General features: G+C 43.9%; 1 protein-coding gene and 1 long non-coding RNA gene across 10 annotated transcripts in view; one reads left to right on the forward strand and one right to left on the reverse strand.

Moving 5' to 3' along the window:
- SH3GL3 (SH3 domain containing GRB2 like 3, endophilin A3) overlaps window positions 1–21,895 on the forward strand; it is a 131,682-nt gene that overhangs the window by 66,917 nt on the left and 42,870 nt on the right. For 6 of the 9 annotated variants that reach the window (XR_013160783.1, XM_077124338.1, XM_077124337.1 and 3 more), the window contains exons 2-5: window positions 11,687–11,755; window positions 15,197–15,269; window positions 18,041–18,184; window positions 20,983–21,116. Coding sequence is in view for 8 of the 9 variants with exons in the window: in XM_077124337.1 (XP_076980452.1) it covers window positions 11,687–11,755; window positions 15,197–15,269; window positions 18,041–18,184; window positions 20,983–21,116 (420 nt within the window). In the remaining variant the exon portion in view is untranslated. Of the gene's footprint in view, window positions 1–11,686; window positions 11,756–15,196; window positions 15,270–17,010; window positions 17,203–17,398; window positions 17,516–18,040; window positions 18,185–20,982; window positions 21,117–21,895 lie in introns of those variants that run through there. The other 3 variants (XM_077124344.1, XM_077124342.1, XM_077124343.1) reach the window with 3 other exon arrangements.
- Window positions 15,741–18,201, reverse strand: LOC143652607 (uncharacterized). Its single transcript, XR_013160784.1, has 3 exons — window positions 18,014–18,201; window positions 16,894–17,149; window positions 15,741–15,952 (listed from the first exon to the last, which is right to left on the reverse strand). It is a non-coding gene; the product is annotated as an uncharacterized LOC143652607 (long non-coding RNA).

Genomic DNA, 21,895 nt, shown 5'->3' on the forward strand with positions numbered 1-21,895 from the left:
GATACGGACTGTGCAACAGGACTGGATACAAAAACTCAGAAATGGACAACACGATACTACCTAATTGTAATGTAACTGTGTTAAAACACTGAATGAAGCTGCATGTGAGAATGATAGAGGGAGGAGGGCTGGGGACATAAATGAAATCAGAAAGAAAGATAAATGTTAAAGATTGAGATGGTATAATCTAGGAATGCCTGGAGTGTATAATAATAATGAAATGTACAATGTACAAATTTTAAAAATGTTTTTGCATGAGGAAGAACAAAGGATTGTCATTATTGCAGGGTGCTGAAAATAGATGATATCTAATACTTTAAAATGTCACCTTATGTGTGAGACTAAAGCAAAAAAATGTTTGTTACAAAATTTAGATTTTGACTAGAGCATTTCCTAATATAACTCATGTAGATAGTTTGATTGAATGTCATAAGTACTTGGAATCTCAGGTAGGACATGAGATTTTGTTGGTTTGTCCAGAGTGATGCCCCGATGAATCCCAGAGTGATTAGATTAGTGACTGGAAAAGTATTTGCAAGCCCCCTTCGGGGAATGGTGAGAGTGGGGAGAAATTCAACTTCCCCAAGTTGAATTCTTGATATTCTCACAAGCAGTGTGGACAACCAAAGCTATAGGCTGAGCCCCCTGTCTTGGGGTTTGTTCACATGAAACTTAACCCCACAAAGGATAGGTCAAGTCTCCTTAAAATTTAGGCCTAAGAGTCACCCCCAGGAGAGCCTCTTTTGTTGCTCAGATGTGGCCTCTCTCTTCAGCCAACACGACGAGCAGTCTCACCACCCTCCCCCTCTCTGCGTGGGACATGACTCCCAGGGGTGTAGACCTTCCTGGCAATGTGGGACAGAGACCCTGGAATGAGCTGAGACTCAGCATCAAAGGACTGAGAAAAACCCTAGAATGAACTGAGAATTAACATCAAGGGATTGAGAGAACCTTCTCGACCAAAAGGGGGAAGAATGTAATGAGACAAAGTGTCAATGACTGAGAGATTCCAAACAGAGTCGAGAGGCTATCCTGGAGGTTATTCTTACGCATTAAGTAGATATCACCTTGTTGTTCAAGATGTAGTGGAGAGGCTGGAGGGAATTGCCTGAAAATGTAGTGCTGTGTTCCAGTAGCCATGTTTCCTGATGATGATTGAACAATGATATAGCTTTCACAATGAGACTCTGTGAATGTGAAAACCTTATGTCTGATGCTCCTTTTAGCTACTATATCATCAGAAGAGTAGAACATATGGAATAAAAATAAATAACAGGGGGAACAGATATTAAAATAAATTCAGTTTGAAATAGTGGTAGGTGAAGGCGAGGGGTAAGGGGTATGGCACGTATAGTTTTTTTTTCTCTCTATTATCGTTTTATTTCTTTTTCTGTTGTCTTTTTATTTCTTTTTCTAAATCGATGCAAATATACTAAGAAATGATGGATATGCAACTATGTGATGATATTAAGAATTACTGATTGTATATGTAGAATGGAATGATTTCTAATTGTTTTGTTAGTTAATTTTTTTTTAATTAATAAAAAAAAACAAAAAACCCAGCAGCGAGCCACTGAAGCCACGCAGGCAGGGATGCCGTCCTGGGTTCTGGGGGCCACGGGCCGCGTGTGCAGGGGAGTCTGAGGGCCCAGGTAGGAGGTTGCCTGGAGGGCTGGGGAGGACGTCCTGAGGTCTGAGCCGCGGGTGTGCTCCGGGGATGGAGAAAAGGGAATGGGACGGGGGATATGTGGCTGAAGAATGGCCAGACTGTGTGGCTGATGAGGCTGGGGGAGGACTCATGGGGAGGACTGAGCTAAGAGCTGCAGTTCATCTTATGGATTTTTGGGTGTAAAACCGAGGCTGATGGTGAGAGCCGTCGACCTGCTCCTGCGTTGTGAGTGTGTCCGTTAGGAGTGAGTTTGGCTGCGAATGACAGAGCATCCAACTCCAGCATTTACAGGCCCAAACCCGTTTTCTTATATAACGCCCCATGGGGGAAGGGGGCTGCTGCGCTGTTTGCTGGGCCACGGAAACCCTGCAATTGCCGCTGCCTGGGCGTGGCTGGGCAGCCTCGGACATCACGTCCATGCTCCAGGGAGGAAGGAAGGAGAAGGAAGCTCCAGATCTGCCTGCCCCGGTAGATCGGGAAATCCAAATCTTCTCAGAACCCTCCGCCCCCCAAGGCTGCCCTCAGGGCTCACTGGCTGTGACTGGGGAGCCTGATGACTTGGGTTGGAAGGACAGCTGGGGACAGTGGCCGGGCCTGTCCCTCCCGACCCTGCACTTGCGCCTGGGCTGGCGCTGGCCCTGCATGCGGGCTGCGCTGTTGGGGGGCCCAGGGGGGCGTGGCAGGTGGGTGGCTCACAGCTCTCCCCGCCCGCGCGGAGGGTGACTGGGAGGTGGGAACAGTGGGCCCAGGGGGGCGAGGCAGGTGGGTGGCTCACAGCTCTCCCCGCCCGCATGGAGGGTGACTGGGAGGTGGGAACAGTGGGCCCAGGGGGGCGTGGCGGGTGGGCGGCTCACAGCTCTCCCCGCCCGCATGGAGGGTGACTGGGAGGTGGGAACAGTGGGCCCAGGGGGGCGAGGCAGGTGGGTGGCTCACAGCTCTCCCCGCCCGCGCGGAGGGTGACTGGGAGGTGGGAACAGTGGGCACAGCCCGTCTCTATGGCCCCTTAAGAGCTTCTCCGAGAAATATGGATGAGAGGAGGTGGGGGCCGAAGGGGGGTGAGGGAAGGCAGTGGAGGGTTATTATGGAATCTGAATTGAGCGCGTGAGATTGGATTGTTGGTTCCAGGCAGTGGAAGAGGTTGAAGGTGTGCAGAGATTTTCACCTGGTAGGGTTTTCTTGTTTTATGCCCACAATGTTTTCTCAAATTTCTCTGCAGCTGTTAATGAGAACTTCTAGACGGTGCCATTGATCTCTTCCTGGTCTCTGTTCCTTTTGCTCATTCTAAGGCTCCTCCTTGATGGGTTCTTCCATGCTTGTGGGTTGTCTCAAATGTCTGTGATGACACAGGTTGTCCATCTATATTGGAGGTTTGTCTCAGAGCCACACCGGGCCCAGGAGCAGCTGCCCCCTGCAGTGTGGGGCACCTTTCAGCCTGGGGGGCTGCCCGGCCACCTGCTCCCAGCTGGAGGGTGAGTCACTGGGACTCAGCGGGGCCTGGCGGTGCCAGGGAACATCCCGAGTGCTTTCTGCACACTGACCCTTTGGAGGGGATGGAGGCGCTGGGGGTGGCTGTCCCTCGCCCGAGCTCCCTCCCCCTGTGGAGCAAGGTTGGAAGAAGACAGGGTCGCTGCACAGCCTGCCGCGGGGCTTTATTACTCCATTGCAGTTTCTGGAAAGATGAGTTGCCCTGGTGTTTTCCTGGGGCCCACGGCTGCTCATTTCACGTCCCCTTCACGCCCGGTGTTTCCCTGGTGGCAGCTGTGTCGCGGGCGCGGTTTTCCACCACGTGGGAGGTTCCCTGGTAGCTGCGGTTTCCTCAGCCCTCTGGCCCCATCTGCTCGTCTTCTAGGAATTTCTCACCCTTTCCCATCTGCTGCTGGCCCTTTACTTGTTTTTCAGATGTGTTACAGACGTGTCCCATGCTTCTCTATTTATTTTCAAGTCTATTTAAAGGTGTTGGATACAGCAGAGAGGAAGAGACCCAAATCAGTCTACCATCTGCAGTGTTTTCCTATTTGTTTCTATGTCTTTATTTCCTCATGGGGCAATAGTCAATTTCTTTATCATGCTGCTCTAGTGACGACACCTGAAGCAGCATTTGGGGCACAGTCACAACATGCTCACTCCCAGGCTAATCTTTCGTCTGTGGATTATTAGACTGTGTGTAGTTAGTTGTGATTCTACCCAGCAGAGACTTCCACACAGGAGGACCCAACCATGGACATTATTTCTGCTTCTCAAACAAAGGAGGAGGAAGTGGCCCAGCAGTGCTTGTGAAACTTCTGCCTAAACGAAGAAATCATAGTAAACATAGTGCGTGCAAATATTGGAAATATTGAATGCAGGGTTCTTGCAGGAGTGTAAATGTTTTTATTGGACATGCAGGGGAGTGGCAGATCCTAAGTGCACAGCTCTTGAATTGTAACGAAAGAAGTGGCTCCTGTCATCTGCAGCCCAGAGAGCTACCAGCATCCCAGAAGTGTCCCCTGTAACTCTCAACTAGAAATAGCAGCTATAACTATCACTGTAGATTAGTTCTGGCCATTTTTGAATTTTATGTGAGTGATATAATACAGTGTCTAGTGCTTCATTTCTGAACCTTATAAAAACTGGTGTTCTTCTTTTATGCAACATTGTATCTGAAATGTATCTATTGGTGCATGTATCTGGCTGGTCATTCTTTTAAATTGCTATGTAGCAGTGGAGCATAAAAATAGCTACAATTTATCCATTCCACTAGTAATGGGATTTGAGGTGTTTCCAGTTTTTTGTTATTATGAATAATGCTGTTTGTACAAGTACTGTGGTGCACACATTTAGGAATTTTAGATGGGTATATATCTAGGAACAGAATTTTGGGTCGTGGGTCATGGCTATTTACATATTCAGGCTTAGCAGGTTTTTCCAAGCTGTTTTCCAAGGTACTTGTATGGAGGTATATTCTTAGCAACGACCTTTGAATGTTACAGTTGTTCCATTAATCCTTGGAAACAGTTGTTTTTTCTGTGTTTTGAGTAATTTTAGCCATTCTGCTAGCTAGGTAGTGGTGTCTCATTGAGGTTTAATTAGCATTTCCCTAATGATAATGAGATTGAGTATGTTTTCATTTGCTTTATGGCTATTTGGATGTCGTTTTTTGCAAAGTTACTTATATAAGGCTTTTACCTATTTTAAAGAAATTGAGTCTATTGCCATTTTAAAAAATGACTTTAGAAGTTTTTTTAAATAATTTTTTTAATTAAAAAATATATCTGCAAATATGTTCTAGTCTGGGCCTCATATTCTTCTCTCTCAGTCTTCTCTTACGTTTAATGAAGTCCAAACTATCAATCAGTTTTTAAAAAAATAGTTAATATTTTGGGACCTGGGTGGGCTTTTTCCTAACCCAAGGTCATATTATTTTCTAGGGTCTTCATAATTTTGTCTTCACATTTAGTCTGTATTCAGTGAGGCATTCTATCTGTCTGTCTGTCTGTCCATCTAACTGTCTATCTATCCATCCATCCATCCATCCACTTATCCATCTATCTATCTGTTGTCGTTTTCCCATCGATACCCCCTATTATTAACATCTTGCATTGGTATGGTAATTTTATCACAATTGATGAAAGAATGAGGCATTATTTCTTCTGCATGCTGTAAGGTAGGGATCTAAAATTATTTTTAAGACTATACAGGGATCCTGAGACCAAAAAGTTTGAGAGCTTGTCATTTAGAGCTATTAGGGTTCCCTCAAGTACAGTTTCAGCTACATTTTACAAGCTTAGATATATTTATACATTATTACTCATTTCAAAATATTTTCTAATTTTCACAGTGATTTCATCTTTAACTCATGTTCTTTAGACATGAGTTGCTTAATTTCCAAATATTTGATGATTTTCCAGGTATTGATTTCTATTTTAACTTCACTGTGGTCTAAGAACATATTTTGCATAATTTTAGGTATAATGAAGGGCTCAGCATATGGTCTCTCTTGGTAAATGTTCTGTGTCTTCTTGAAAATAAGCTTTACTCTGTAGTTGTTTGATAATGTTTTAATATATAAATTATTCAAGCAAATCAATCTGTTGAGTTAAAAATTTCTTTTCAATCTACTGAGTTTTCCCTGTTTGTTTTATCAGTTATTGAGAGAGTGTTCTAAGAAACTGAAATAAGTGAAATTGTTTATTTTTAGTTTTTTTTTGCTTTATATGCTTTGAGGCTATGTTATTGTATGCACACTGATTTAGTACTGCTATATCTTTTGAGCTGACCTTTTACAATTTAAAAAATATGCCTCTTTATTTTAGTAATAATACTTTTTGTCTATAGTCTATTTGGTATGATATTGATATATTTCCACCAATGTTTTTTTTTTGTTAGTATTTACAAGATATAGATTTTCCCCTCTGTTTACTTTCCTCTCAAGCCATTATATTTAATGTGCATCTCTTATAGGCAGCTTAAAGTATTGTTATTTATATATCTTTGCTGATACTTTTTGTCTTTTAATTGGAATACCTACTCCATTTACATGTAATGTAATTACTCATATATTTGCATTTAAATCCACTATTTATTATTTGTTTTCTATTTGTCTCATTCAACTTTTGCTTCTTTTTTTTTTTTTTTACCTACTTTTAGATTAACCAATACTTTTATTATTCTATTTTATTCCTCTAGTAGCTACTAGTTACTTATTTTATTAATATTTTAAAAGTAATCCTAGAGCTTTCAGTATGCATTCTTATGTAGTAGAACCGTCCTTAAATTCACTTCCTTTTTACTTCCAAGGCATATATAAGACCTTATAACAATTTAGCTCTATCCTATACGTGGCTTTTATGCTATAGTTGTCATGTTTCAAAATTCTACATTTACAGAGACTCTCACAGATATTATTATCGTTTTAAGTTGTCAGAATCCATTTAGAGTTATCTATCTGGTACTTTTCATTTCTTTCCACATTTCCTTGTTTCCATCTGGGATATTTTTCTTTTATTTGAAGAATTCCCTGTTTTTTTTATAAGTGTTTGCTGGTAAGGAATTTTCTCAATGTTTTTGTCTGGAAAGTTCTTCAATTTTGCCTTTATTTATGAAGGGCATTTTCCCTGGGTATAGAATTTTAGGTTGTCAGCATTTTAAAGATGTAATTTCATTGTCTACTGGCTTCCATCAATAAGTCATCTTATTGCTTCCTTGAACAAAACATGTATTTTTATCTGTGATTGCTTTTAAGTTTCTTTCTGTCTTTGACATTCAGCAGTGCAACTATATATGATGTGCTAAAATGTGGCATTTTAAAATTTATCCTGCTTGGGATTCACAGACCAGCTTAAATCTATAATTTGATGTCTTACAGCTATTTTGAACTATTTTTGGCCATTTCCTCTTCAATATTGCTTCTTCCTCATTTCTGCTGTCTTCTCATTCTGTAACTCTAAAATACGCATATGTTAAGTGTTTTAATGTGTCTTATATGCTTACCAATGCTCTTTTGTGTTTTTAGTTCTATTTTCCTTTTTGTTTCAATTTGGATACTTTCGACTGACTCATCTTCTAGTCATATATTCTCTTTATACAAATCTATTAAATCCATCTGTTGAATTCTTCATTTCAGTTCCTCATCTCTCTTTTATTTGATCTCTCTTTTTTTTTGGCGTGGGCAGGCACCAGGAACCGAACCCGGGTCATGGCAGGTGAGAACTCTGCCTGCTGAGCCACCGAGGCCCGCCCATTTGATCTCTTTTTATATTTTCCAGCTTTTTTGTGGAAATTTACACAATCTATTTTCTTCAACACATAATCAAAATGACTGTACAGTCCATTTCTGATAACTTCAATGTTAGGATTATCTGTAGGTTAATTTCTACTATCTGTTATTTTCTTGGTTTTTGGCCACTTGGTTCTGTCTGGTATACTGGGGGAGGGGTTGTATTTTAATGACAGTCACTGTATATGAAGAATTGTAGTTCTGAGTGCTGTTTTTTTCTGGATTTAGGTTCTATTCTGGCGGGCAATGCAAGTAAAGACAGATAACCTTGATTCAAAAGGAACAGAAATGGGGCCTTTCAGATTTGTGAGCTTGCTTATTTCTAGTTTGCTGTATTCCTAGCCCTTAGCCCTTCAGGGATGCAACTAAAAGCCCAGCCTGTTGCCAAAGTATCTTTTTATTGGTTACTAGCCCTGAGCTCTCATTTTTGTCTCTTGATCACAGGGAAACTACAAAAATCTCTGCTTAGATTGTCATCCTTTTAACATCCTCTTTGTGCTGGTTTCTTTTCTTGCTGCATGTGTGGTCAGCCTGGAAATTGTCAAAGTCCGTGAAATGAATTTGCACATAGCCTATCAGATTTACTTCTCCATGTTGCCTTTTTTTCTGGGAGTTTTTGCCTCTTATGTCCTTGGTTACAGCACACTCCGGTTTTCCTCTCTCAGTCCAGCGTGCTGCTCCAAGCTCCAGGCTGCTGCTCCCTGTTCAGCCTTTATTTCCTGTGTTGGAAGTCAGAAAATTTCCCAGAGGTGAATGTTCACCGCAGCTCATTTACTTTTGTCCCAATTTTGGTGCCTCAAATCATGCCTGCCTTGTGTCTCTCTGATGGCCTCGGTGATTTTCTTTTTTTAATTTTTTAATCTAAAAATAATCTTAGAGTTATAGGAAAGTTGTAAAACTAGCATAGAGAGGACAAATACATGTTTTGCTCATCTTCCCCTGTTGTTACCAACCATACATAACATTCTTTGTACTTAACATTGAGCATTGCCGTAGTTTCCAAGCTAATAGAAGCAGAGTCTGACAGTCGTTGGGTTGGAAGGGAAAGCAAAGAGCCCAGCAGCGAGGATGCAGGGCTTCTCAAATGTGTTCCTTGGAACTCTACTCCTCTGAAAGTTTCCCTCTTAACAGAAGGCTGCCAAGAGATAAGTATGGGAAATGCCAGATCTTATATGTACCCCCTTTGGAAGTCCGTGGTGTCTGTTGGGATTTAAAAGCCTCTGAAAAGTTCTTTGGTAGAGAAATCTATTTAATTTTTTTCATCCAGTGCTTCTAATCTTACATGGTCCGAGACCCATTTTTTTTTGGCCTGAATCTCATTTCCATTCCAAGGAGCTAATGGTCTATTGGAAAACACTATTACAGATCAATTTCTAAAGTTCCAAGGTATAAATTTTGCTTTTTTACATTTTCTCCTAGGTTCTGGCTTTCTTTCTGATTAATTTTTTGCTCTATAAAAGGGAAGAAGAGGGAGAAGACAAGGTTTCTTTGAAAACATTTGCACAAGAAGAGCGTCAAGGCTACGTTAACATTTACCATTAAAAATCTAACGCAGTAGACGAAAAGCCAAAGGCAGAAGCTTCATGTTTACCAAATGAATTTCTTTTACAAATCTTCCCTGCTCTGTTGGAGTCTTTGGAAATGGCTTTTATGTTCATATTATTGATGAAATTGGGTGGTGGACAAGGATTTTATCTCCGATTCTGGCACCAGGATTGAATTTGCAGCATAAATCCTGCTTTTCCACTGAGGAAAATCACACTGCCACACTGACTTAGCCATCCTTCTGTACTTGAGATTTGCAGTTTCCTTCTCAGGAGCCTGGGTCAGATGTAAAATTTGTGATGGGGAAGCTGAATAGGTGAGGGCAGCTTGAGGCTGAAGCAGGCAGCTAGGAGGGTTTTAGAGTGAAGTGTGGATTCTCTCCTCCCCTGTCTACCTCTTTGTGCAGTGCACGTCTCTGGTTATCTCCTAATGGTCTCCTTGTCCACTTTCTGGTTCCAGCACAATCTCCTGGCCACTGGGGTGACCTTCCTGCAATGCAGATCTGACCCCATCACTCACCTGAGACAGCCCTGTTGCCCTGGGATGAAGCTCAGCCGGGGTGGCCCTGCCTCTGGGTCCACCTTCATTTGGAGTCAGTCCTTTGTACGAGTTATCCTTACTGCATTATGGTGTGCTGCTTCATGAACATCTCCTTTGTATTTTAATAGTTCATGTCTTTGCAAAGCATTGCCTCTTGGCCAGAAATGTCTCTTTTCCTCTCATCTCCTTCGTGAATTCTAACCATCTCTCTAGGCTCTGTTCTAGAAATTTCCAGGCGCCCTCTCATCCATATAGTTTGCTTCCTTCAATGTGAGTTCTGATACCAAGCTGTGTGTCTCTCTGTTATGGAAGAGCACTTATCTCCGGGTATTCAGGCCATTTGTTTATGTTTCTGCTTCTCAGTGGGCTGTGGGTGATGGGTATTTTGGGGGAACCAAAGTAGACTTTCAGATGCTTATTGAATTAGATTGAATGACATTATGTCAGTTTAAATGTTAAGTTGTAGTGTTATTTCAAGAAAAAAATTTAAATACCCCTAAAGACTGAGAAAAAGATCAAAGGTGATGGTGGAGTTATACAGAGGTCAGGTTTAACAAATGAGTATAAGTGCTGAATCATTATATTGATATTTCTTTTAGTCTCCAATACCTTAGAGCAGCTAGAAATAAAAACCTAAAATTGTGGAATTGTACCCATACCAAACTCTGAAATCTGTTCTACAACTGATTGTTGCAATGTACTTTGAAATTCATTGCTTTTTTTGTATATATGATATTTTTTACAAAAAAGAAAAAAAGAGAAGGGAGAGCATAATAGAGAATATAGGATTTAATAAGTAAGTATGACTGCTGAATCAATATATTGATATTTCTTTTGGTCTCCAGTGTCTTGGAGCAGCTAGAAGAAAACCTGAAAAATCATGGAACTGTAACCCATACCAGACTTTAAAATCCGTTGTGTAACTGCTTGTTAAAACGTGCTTGGATGGGTGCATGGGTGGTTTAGTGGCAGAATGCTCGCCTTTCGTGCAGGAGACGCGGGTTCGATTCCCGGACCATGCACCCCCCAAAAAAAGTACTTGGAAATTTATTGCTTTTTCGTATGTATGTTATTTTTCACAACTAAAAAAAGTTTAAAAATGAAAAAAAAAAGTAAGGTTATACATTTATTGCAAAATACTACTCTTGCTGCATCTCATAGGTAATAATGTATAGTATTTTCATTGTTGTTAAAAGATGTTTGTAATTTCTGTTGGGAATTCCTCTTCAGCACGTTGTTATTTAGGTCTGACTCCTAAGATTTTGCGCCTATAAATAATGAATTATTTTTATTGTTGCGCTCTGATCCGACTGCGTTCTGGCCGAGGAACCTGCTCCTCATGGCACTGACGGATTTGTGACAAAGTGCGTGCTCAGGCTTTATAACATTCTGTGTGCACGCCCAAAGAACGTGTTTTCGTTGGTTGGATGGAGGAAGACGTATGTATGTGTGCTTTTGATCAAGGTTATGAATTTGTTCATTCAAATTACCTATATACTTTCCAAGATTTTTATTGGGTTTGAGTAAACAATTTCTGATAGAGTCTTGTTGAAAATCTCCTGCTGCGATTACGGATTTGTCAATATAAATATTTCTTTACTCACCCGAGCACCCGCAGAGCCTGGGCAGAGCAGCCACGTTGCCCCCGCGTGCTGTGGTCCCGCTGCCCGGCCCAGGAGGGCTCTCCTTCAGTGCGCCAAGCGCCAGGCGCTCAGGTGCAAGGCTTTTGAGAGACAGGGCCTGGGGAGCGCCCCCCCCCCGCCCCCGCGGGGACTCTTAGAGCGTTCCTGAAGCGCCTGCCACTTAGTGTCTTTACAGTAATTTGTGCCCAGGACTGTTCCTTTTTGTTCTTACGTTTCCTCCCTCATATTTTAGTTGGGCGCGTGTGTATTAACTCTTGATCCTGGATGGCAAAACTCCTCTCATGACCTTTGGTTCCCCGAGAGCAGCCGCCGTGTGCCTTGTACATGGGAGGCGCATGGCGGAATGAGCCAGAAGCACATGTTTTTCAATGTCCTTAAATATGACTGTTCCTTCCTTCCAACAGTTTTCTTAAAGGATTTAGTTCTCAAAACCCAGCTAGTTAAATGTTTTGCTTTTCTTTTAAAGACAATTTAAGACAAAAGCTGTGATAAGAAATAATTATACCATGCAATTACTTGTGTTTCTTTCTGCAGCTAATTAGTGAAAAAATAAGTGGTGTTGAAGGAACAAAACTAGATGAAGAATTTTATGACATGGAAAGGGTAAGAGAACGTTTGAATATGTAAATTGCATTATTAATTAACTTTCATTGTGAAATACTGATACTGTAAAGTATATTAGAGTGGGAATCCAGATGTTTAAATACAGGCATGAATTATGGCGTCTGCAGGGCAAATCTTTCGTAATTCCAAGCCCAGATTATGAACCCTGGATGTAATTCCACATCCAGTCTGGGCAGGTTCACGAAGATAGCACATGGCTTACTGGTCCCTCTGGTGGAAGGAAAATGCTCAAAGGATGGGCGTTCTTGGCAAATGGCTACTGGAAGGAAAAGACCAAAATACTTGTGGTTACAAGACCTTCCCCTCCTCTCTCAGGTTTGTCAGGCTCTTTGCAGGTCATTTTGGCAACCTGAGCACACATGCACATGTGCACACACATTACTACAATGTGCCCGGTTATTCTAGGAAGGAGCTCTGGGTTTTATTATTTCTTTAACTGCGTGAATTGATTTTTAACATTCCTGTTGGCTGCCCTTATGAGCTGCATGTGTGATGGGCAGCATTTGTCATTTAGGAAGGAATTTCTTCCCGTGAGGGCCCAGGCTGGGGATCTGGGGGTGGTGCAGTCAGCTGCAGCCCTGGGAGCCTCTTGGCCGTTGGTCTCTTTGTGTCCATCATGCCAGTAGACCAGTGGCAAAATTCAGAGCCACCATGGCCAGCATTTCAGACATAACATAAAGTGTCTTTTGAGCCATTTTTTATGTTGTAAATGAAAGCACAGCTCAGGTCAGCCTTTTTTCCAAAGGGTATTACCGAAGGGTTTAAAGTGGAAAACGTCGCTATCTCCTAACTCATGCTCACCCTCCAGAGGCGGCTCTCAGCTTCCAAGTGGCAGTTCACGCCTTATGTGTGCAAAGGGCCACGCCAAGCTGGGTTGTAATTAACATTCAATTTGTTCAAGTTATAAACCCAAATCCTGGTTTCTCTTTGGCTTGAAGCGGAACTTATGAATCATTTGAGAATTTAGTAATTTTGATATAAAAAGGATAATGATTTTTAGTTATTTTTCATTTTAAGTGCATTTGTTCATAAGTTTAACTAAACAAATTCTTAAAAATTTCATGCCGCTTGTGTAATTAAGCAAATTCCCTTACACATTTCAAACTACAGTTACAACTGCAACTTATCAGATTTGTGCAAATTTCACATCAGCACCATCAAGACAGGCATGCCAACTTAAAACACAGTTTTCCTAAGTACGTAAAATTCTTGTAACTTTAATAAAACAACATTTAGGTGATCAAATGCTCTCACACATTTCAAACATCTTCATAAACAACTGAAAGGAGCTCAGAGTCCACGGAACTTGTTAGTAAGCCAGACACACTTAGACACACATGCATGCACGTGCTCACAGCACATGCGTTTCAGTACACGGGTTTGACTCATTTCTGTATCATTTCTATACTGATTTTTTTAAACAGTCTGTGGCCCAACTTGGGTATTCAGCTAAGGGAACAATGACAATTTCAGGCTGATGAGATTGCTTGGTTGGAAACTTGTGGCCTTGACCTGGCCTACCAGACAAAGAAATTCAGATTATATTGTTTTTAATTTCAAAAATGATTTTTTTTCTATATAAGTCCCTCTGCAGCTTGCTTTCTTTCCTCAGCACTGTACTGTGAGTATCTCCCAGGATTTATAGATCTTAATTTTTTCCCCTATTTATTTGGGATGCTTCACAACTTATCCAGTCAAACTTCTATTGCTTGTTATTTAGGCTGTTTTCAATTTTTAATATTACATATAATGTTCTATTGAGAATCTTTTTCCATTGCTGCAGTTTGCTAATGTGTTTCCATATGATAAATCCCTAGACATATAATAGCTTGCTAAAAATGTCTGTGCATTAATAGGTAAAAGATTGTGTCATTTTACACACCCATCGTGCAATGAAAAGGCACAATACTTCACAGCCTTATAATACCCAATTCTGTGCAGATTTGATTTTTCAAAAGCAAATTTTTTTTTTTTGTTATCAATCTGGTGAGTGGAAAGTGTCTCTTTTTAATTTACAGCTCTTTAGGATCTTTTTCAAATGTTTGTAGGCAACTTGTATTTTTCTTCGTTTGGAGATTGCAAATTTGTGTTCTTTTCCTCCTTTCTTGTTGAATTGTTTATATTTTCCATTTTGATTTGTGGTACTTCTAAGTATTATGAAATTAACCTTAGTCTTTTTATTTGCATGGGCAGGCACCGGGACTCGAACCCGGGTCTCTGGCATGGCAGGCGAGAGCTCTGCCACTGGGCCACCATTGCCCAACCTTTGACTTTTATAAATTTTTCTATTTAGCATTTTTGTTAAACTTTGTGTATTGTGTCTTTCTCTGTTAAGTCTCTAATTTTTATGGAGTCAGATTTGTTGGTCTTTTCCTTTATGACATTTGGGTTTCAGATAATGTTTGGAAAACTCCTTCCCACTCCAGAGTTTAAAAATATTTTCCTCTGTAATTTAGTGCTTTCATAGTTTGTTTTTCATTTTGTATGTAGTGTGAGATATGAATTTAACTCTATTATTATATCATAAATTGATAAAATTTATCAATTGGCTAAATTTTAACCAAAAAAAAGGACATAAACTTGAAATTGTGGTGAGATTTTAATTAATTTTACTTATTAGTTTAGATAGGACTTACAGCTTTCCAAATTGAATTTTCTGTCTGGGAATTTTTTTCATACAGGTATTATGTGTTTCTTGCAATATTTATTCCTTGGTATTGTTATATTTTCCTGCTCTTGTGAATATGGGATCTCTGTTTTCTTCACGTATTCTTTCAGGTTATTGGTGGTATAAAATAAGCTGCTGATACATAGTTAACTTTATTGAATATTCTTGCATTAGTTCTCTGGTTAACAAACAACCAGAAAGTCCTGGAATAATTTTGTGGAAGAAAAGATTCAGTATTAACCTGGCAGAGAAAATTCAGATGTTAGATTCTCCTGAGCCCATGTAAACGAATATGCTTATTTTAGTTAGGACGGCAATGGCGATGATTCTTTTATTGCCGATTTACTGTAGTTTCTACTGTGGATCATTATGATGGCAGCACAATATACGCATAGAAATTCAGATTCACTCAGAAGATTAGGAAAGTTTGGCTCAGTAATACCTAATTTGGTTTTGAGAGATTATCCAATAAATGAATGGAGCATAAGAACTTTTCCAGTTTCTCTAAATATATACATTAATATTTACCTTAATGTTAAAAAGAAAAAGAAATTAATGTTCTCCAGCATCACTGGGTGAAGGTAATGTCACAAAATCAAAAAATGAGAAAATACTTTCCCCCAAACATTGAAAACATTCATGTAGATTAAAATTATGGTAATTTTTAAACTATTAAACCAATAAAATTCTATTTCTTTTTCTGTGTCATTAACTAACATTTTTGTGTGCTGCTTTTTTAAAATTTTTTTTAGAAAATAGATGTTACCAGTAAAGCTGTTGCAGAAATTATTTCAAAATCCACAGAATATCTTCAGCCAAATCCAGGTAAAGTTAGAAAATGTCTTGAAATATTCTGTTTTTCACCTGCTGTTGTGGACTCTAATAACATGCTTACTTGCTGCGCTTGTTGACATGATCTAGAAGCAACGTCCTCTGTGTCCAAATAGAGAAATTCACTTTCTACACACTGGGCGTCCAGGGACACAGGAGATGACAGAGTGAGTTCTAGCTGAAGGGAAGGAGCACATCCTTTGTGAACCGGGTGACACCATTTGGGTGGAGGCTCGATCTTAGTAAAAGCTCCACTAAGCAAAGACACGTTTATGAGATGCTTCAGATACGCACTGAGCATTCTGTAAGCATTTTCTTACTCAGTCTTATTTCCTCCTTTTTAAATTTTAATTTCTGTCATCCTGTTCTCAACACATATATTAATTTGAAATTAATTTCACTTCATGGCTCAGAGGCTGAATAAATGAGACCAAAAGAATATGAAAAACATTTTACATCAGCGTCTCTCCAGGAAATCTTTTTATTCTGAGTTCGCACAGCTGTACCCATTGATGAGTACTGTGAGGCTGTGAATTCCAGGAGGCGGTAGAGGGCGCCTGAGCCCGGGGTTCTGTGGCTTTCAGACGCTGCCTGGACTTCTTAGAAATTTGTTCTTTGCATGGAGTGGCGGGTTCTGCCGACTGCAGGAATCAGCACACACCCAAACATCTGAATATCTAGAAAGGAGAGATTTTAAAACATTTATTTAATAAAAGGTTCTCTCCATGGAAGATGGCAGGCACAGAATTCTTTAAAATTGCTGAGATGATTACAGCATTAAGAGCGGTGGCAATTGGCCGCTTTCCCCTCATCAGCATGGAGGGTGACCACCCAACTCCCTTTTCCCAATAAGGAGTCGGTGCACAGGCCACGAGCACAGCGGGCGAGCCGGCCTTTGGGTGCTGGGTGCTGGGACCATGCGGTTAGGCTGTGCAGAGGCCCTGCCCGCCACACGCTCACATTCAAATGGAGGCACCAGGAGCTGACCCCTAAGGCCAGTGCCACCTTGCTGCTGGCCTCGGGTGTGTCCTGGGAAGGTGAAGGGGGCCTGGCCGCCCTGGCACCGTGGACTGGCCCTGCTCCCGCTCCGGCTACATCCCATACCCCGTGCAGAGAAGCAGGAGTGTGTGTGCACGTATGCGTATATGCATGTGTGTGCATGTGTCCATGTGTGCGCGCACACGCATGTGTGCACATGTGCGTGTGTGTGCATGCGTGCACATGTGTGCATGCGTGTGGTGGGGAGCCAGGGCTGCCCGGCCCGGTGCCGGAGGACACGTGTTGAGGCCGCGGTCAGTACCCTGGGAAAGGCTGGCTCCTAGCGTGGCCCCCCCTTCCTGCCCACTCCTCCCCTCCGGTGGCTGGAAATGGGGGACCGGGGCTTGCAACCCACCCGAATCCCTCTGCATTTTAACATGATGCTGGGTGACCACAGGGCATCACTAGTTGAGAAGCCCGGGTCTAGAATACATGGAAACAAATACTAGTCATTAAAGTAACACAGTGTATGCCCTTTGCTGGCTGAAATGGTCTCAGGCTCCAGGAGCCAGTGCCTGCCTATCTGGGCCAGAAGGACATCCCAGTGGCTGTCAGGAACTGAGCTCACGGTTGCATTTACCCTGATGTCCCGTCTCCTCTCGTGTGGGTTTCTTCCTGGGCCAGAGCTGCTCCTGCTGCCGCTGCTGCAGCCCATGCAGTCCCAAAGGCGCGCTTCTCCTCCCAGCATCGCTGCACTTCGGGGGCGCTCTCCGTGGTGTTTCGGCATCTCGCTGCCCTTTCCTCGCCCGGCTCCACCCGCAACCTCATTTCCTAGTTTCATCCTGGGTGTCTGCCCTTCCCGATGAGGGGACACGGGCTGCCTGGGCAGAAGCTGCCTGGGGTCAGGGGCAGCTCGGTCACTGCACGGCCATCGCAGGGCCGGGGAGCAGTAAGACGCGCTTTATTTAGACAGGCCTAAGCAAACTGAGGGCGCGCCTTAGGGTGGGGTGATGAAGGGCCCCCAGGAGCAGGGAGAGCCTGGAGGAGACGGTGTCAGTGGGAAGGAGGGCGGGACAAGGCCCCTCCATGGGAGACCGGATGCGGCCGTGCCGGGGCGCACCGGGACAAGGTGGGGAGGAGCCGGAAGCGGCTCCCGAGCTGCAGGTCTGGCAGGCTGGGACTGTGGGGGGGACTCAGGGGAAGCTGATGGTTTGGGGAATCAGGATTAGTAAATACTTTTTGCCTAAACCAGGGACAAGAAGGTAAGAGGCAGAGACTGCCCAGGCCCAGGAAGCTGAGCTGGCCCAAGAGCGGGGTGGGGGGTGGGGGGTGGGAAGGGGGCGCGCCGGGGTGCCGGAGCAGGGGGGGCCAGGGTCACGGGGGTCCAGGAGCCGGGGTGCCGGAGCAGGGGGGGCCAGGCCGGAGCAGGGGGGGCCAGGGTCACGGGGGGCCAGGAGCCAGGGTGCCGGAGCAGGGGGGGCCAGGCCGGAGCAGGGGGGGCCAGGCCGGGAGCAGGGGGGGCCAGGGTCACGGGAGGCCAGGAGCCGGGGTGCCGGAGCAGGGGGGGCCAGGCTGGAGCAGGGGGCACCGGAGAAGGGGTGGGGCCGCGCCAGGAGCCGGGGGGCCTGGCGGGCCCTGTGGCGTGGGGCTGGGTCCCCCCAGGCCACAGAGACCGCCTCAGGGCCGGGGGTTCTCGGGGGCTGGGGGCAGGAGGCGGCCCGAGGGCCACCTCCCGCCAGCGGGTGGCTTGCAGCACACACCCGGTGACACCTGACGCTGTTTTTAAGCATACAGAGCTAAGCTGGGGATGCTGAACACCGTGTCCAAGCTCCGCGGCCAGGCGCGCGCCACCGGCTACCCGCAGCCCGAGGGCCTGCTGGCCGACTGCATGCTCAAGCACGGCCGCGAGCTCGGCGCCCACTCCGCCTTCGGTGAGCGAGCGCGCATGCGCACGGCGCCCGGCGCGCTGTCACGTGACCACCGTTCCCCGCGGGCGGTTTAGAAACGGGCGAGTAGACGCTGCAAGGTAACGTTACGGTCGCCCGCAGCCCCGGAGCTCGGCGCGGCCTCCGTCACCGCTTTGTGGCGTGTCTTTTATGTCACGTCTATGCACGCGCACCTTTAGAAGGCACAAAGGGGCCGCAGTACACGTGCTCTTTCATCATCGATTCCCCCCACTGTGCCTTGATCCATGTGATAAATTAATCTACAATATCGTTTTAAAAAACTGCATAAAAGTCAACGTATCACAGTTTGTGATCCCGTTTACTGGCTATTCAGATGTTTTCCTCTTTCTAAGAAAAATGTGCGTATTATTTATAATGCCATTTTTACAGGTCCGTATTTGGGGATGGCCAAAACCATGTTCTTAGATGCAGCTCTTATAAGTGAATTTGCTGGGTCAAGTGTACCCCTATTTTTCAGGTTTTTGAAACATTTTCCCCAATGACCCTCTGGAAAAGGGGGTACTAATTTCCTATTTCTGCCAGGAAGGTATGAGAGTATGTTGCCTGACAAAATTACTAGGACTTCTCTTTTTGGTTTACTTTTTTTTTTTTTTGACTTGGGCAGGCACTGGAAATGGTTTACTTTTAAGTAATTGCTAATTTGATCTGTAATATATAAAAACGGTAGCTTGGTCTTGTTTGAATTCATATTTTGATTATGTGTACGGGAGAGTTTGCTTCATATTTGTCATTTTTGTGAATTGTTCCTTTTTGTCTTTTGCCTATTTTACCCATAGCTGTCTTCATTTTTTCAATAATTTATTTATGAGTGCTTTATGGTCAGGATATTTTCTCTTAGCCTGCCTTACATATTGAGAAAGTTTTGTCCCGGGTTAGCATTTGTCTTCTGACCTCATGAATGGTATTTTCATGGAGAAAGATTTATAGTTTTTATGAAATGGAGCTCATTAATCGCCCTCATTTCTTGCTCTTGTGTCATGTTTAGAAATATTTTTTCCATTCCATTCAACTCTCTGCACGTTATATAAATGATTATTTATACTTTCTTTCAACGTATGTGTTTATCTTACCTTTAAACTTTCAAGCTTCTGAGTTTATTGAAAATAAATGGTGTGGTAGGGTTCTGATTTTGCTTCCTAACAGAGAGAGAGCTGGTTATCTTGACACTTTATTGAAAAGTCCAACCTTTCTTCTCTGAATCGGGATGATCCTTTTATTGTCTACTAAGTTTTTGTATTTTAAGTTTGTTTGTGGTCTTTTTCTTTTGTTTTCTTGTCTGCATCTCTGTTTTGTTTCATTGCCTCTTAAAAGTGTAGTCTAATATATTCATTAAAGTATAGTCTAATATATTTAAAATTTTATAAATTTTATTTATAAAATCTAACTTAGTTTTATTACAAAAACTTCATGTATATAGTCACCTATTTATTTTTATATGATGAAACAATACTTTAAGTCTCCTTTCTAAAAAACTCATTAATTTTTATTGTGATTGACTTAAATTTGATCTTGATTAAGTTGAAATTAAATTTAAATTTGTGAATTAAATTGGGAGAGAATGGACTTAAACAAATTAACTCTTCCAAGAGAATTGGGCATATTTACTTTTCAGATGATACTAACAAGGCAGAATAAAGAAATTGAGAATTTTAATATTTGACCATGGTAATTATTGTGGAAACTTGGTAAAAAAAATTTTTTTTTCATAAAGTTTTTTAAAACCCTGTATATGAAAACAGTAAGCGATGTAGGGTAGCATTATTTTTCTGAGCAGTATGATGTGACTTTGCTTTATTCTGCGGGTGGGTGGGGAAGGACTCTCTCCGGCCTGAAGGGAGATCGGTCGAGGGGCAGGGGCTGCAGGCGGGCCGGGAGATGGTGGCCCTGCCATGGGGACTGGACAGGGGCTTTGCAGGCCACACAGTTGGCCAGCAGGTCAGACATGAGCTGGATCTCTGGGTGATCTTGCAGTCCCCAGGTCACGCAGCCCCAGGCTCCACCTGTTTTATGAAATCAGCTGGGAAAACCCCAGGTTCGGGAGAGACGCTTCCGTGGTGCGTGTCCCAGGGGCGTCGTTCCAGCTCAGGCAGCCTCTTTGTGCGCAGAGGTCAGGACGCGACTGCATGTCCCTGCCGGGCTGTTGGCAGGGCCCAGGCACCCTGCAGCCGCCAGCCCAGCCCGCCCAGGCCCAGGTGTCTCGGCCTCCGTGCCCGAGCAGGCACTGCCCTCCTTGCTGAAAACTGCCCTGTGTGGCGCCCCCAGGCCTGCCGCTGAGAGAGGGCGGCCATAGAAGTGTCTAGAGAACACAGGAGCAGGATTGCTACAAGTTGAGATCAGGGTTTGTCTGTTTGTTTCTATTGTAATCTTTACTGGTTAATACTTTGTCCCTGGTGAACGAATCCTTTTATTGTTTTCAAAGAGGGATTTTGTTCTTGAGTTTCTAAGGAACCCTTGGTGCCAGGAATTCACAGAAGTTGCTGCTGCTTTTTTTTTTAGAGTAGTTTTACCTCCATCTAGTGGTCAAAATGGTAAGTGCCTCGGAGTGTTTTATTCTAGGTGGTGGGAATGCTCTCGAATGCAGAGAGCAAAAGGAGGAAAACAGGAAGACTTTCTTTTTCTCCTGGGACAGAGAGTCCCAGGTCCCAGGAGTGAGGACTTTATAACACCATTATCCACAAACGTTTTGGGAAAGTATTAAATAAATAGCACCGCATCCCCAACACACGCCCCTGAGACGTGTCTGTTTTCCTTCTCTGTTCAAGGCAACGCGTTGATCGAGGTTGGCGAATCCCTGAAACTGATGGCCGAGGTGAAGGACTCTCTCGATATTAACGTGAAACAGACTTTTATTGATCCTCTTCAGTTACTGCAGGACAAAGATTTAAAGGAGATTGGGGTGAGTCTTCTAGGCGCTGTGCTCCTCTGGCTGCTCACCGCGGCATGTGTATTACAGGCGTTTCGGCATTTCTGCAGGGACCCAGTGAGGTCGCCCTCCTGTGGATGGTGACAAATGACTGTTATGAGCACCGTGGGCGGGGCCGGGATCCCGAGCCCTGAGCAGGGAGGGCGTGGCTGCAGGAGGGCGTGGCTGCAGGAGGGCGTGGCGGCGGGAGGGCGTGGCGGCGGGAGGGCGTGGCGGCGGGAGGGCGTGGCGGCAGGAGGGCGTGGCAGCAGGAGGGCGTGGCGGCAGGAGGGCGTGGCGGCAGGAGAGTGCAGCCGGCCTCTGCCAGCCTTAGACTCTGTCTTGTTGAAGGCCACGAGAAGCGGCCCAGGAGCCGTATTTCTTCAGCCATTTCTTGTGTGAAAATGATCCCTTAACTTCGCAGTGGATTTCTGAAGCTCAAAATTAGGCTGTATCAGTTGCATGTCCTGCTGTGTGGCACTGGTGGGAATTCTTCTTCATGGCTCCTCTGGGATACCAATACCTAGGAGCTGACACTTCCCGCTGGGACGGTGCCTGAAGCGGCCTGCCACAGCGACATGTGCTGCAGGGACGCGGTACTCCCACACGTGTTTGTGGACGGGTGGAATCAGCCCTGTGCTTCCCCTCTCCAGGGGCTCCTGCTCTGCCATGGTCCATGTGGGGACCTCCTGGGGAGCCTCTCCTGGGTGCCCAGTGATCTTCCCAGTCCTTTGGGGGGCTGGAATAAGACACCTGGCCCTTGGAGGCCATGC

The sequence above is a fragment of the Tamandua tetradactyla genome, chromosome 12 (assembly GCF_023851605.1).
Source record: "Tamandua tetradactyla isolate mTamTet1 chromosome 12, mTamTet1.pri, whole genome shotgun sequence".
NCBI lineage: Eukaryota > Metazoa > Chordata > Mammalia > Pilosa > Myrmecophagidae > Tamandua > Tamandua tetradactyla.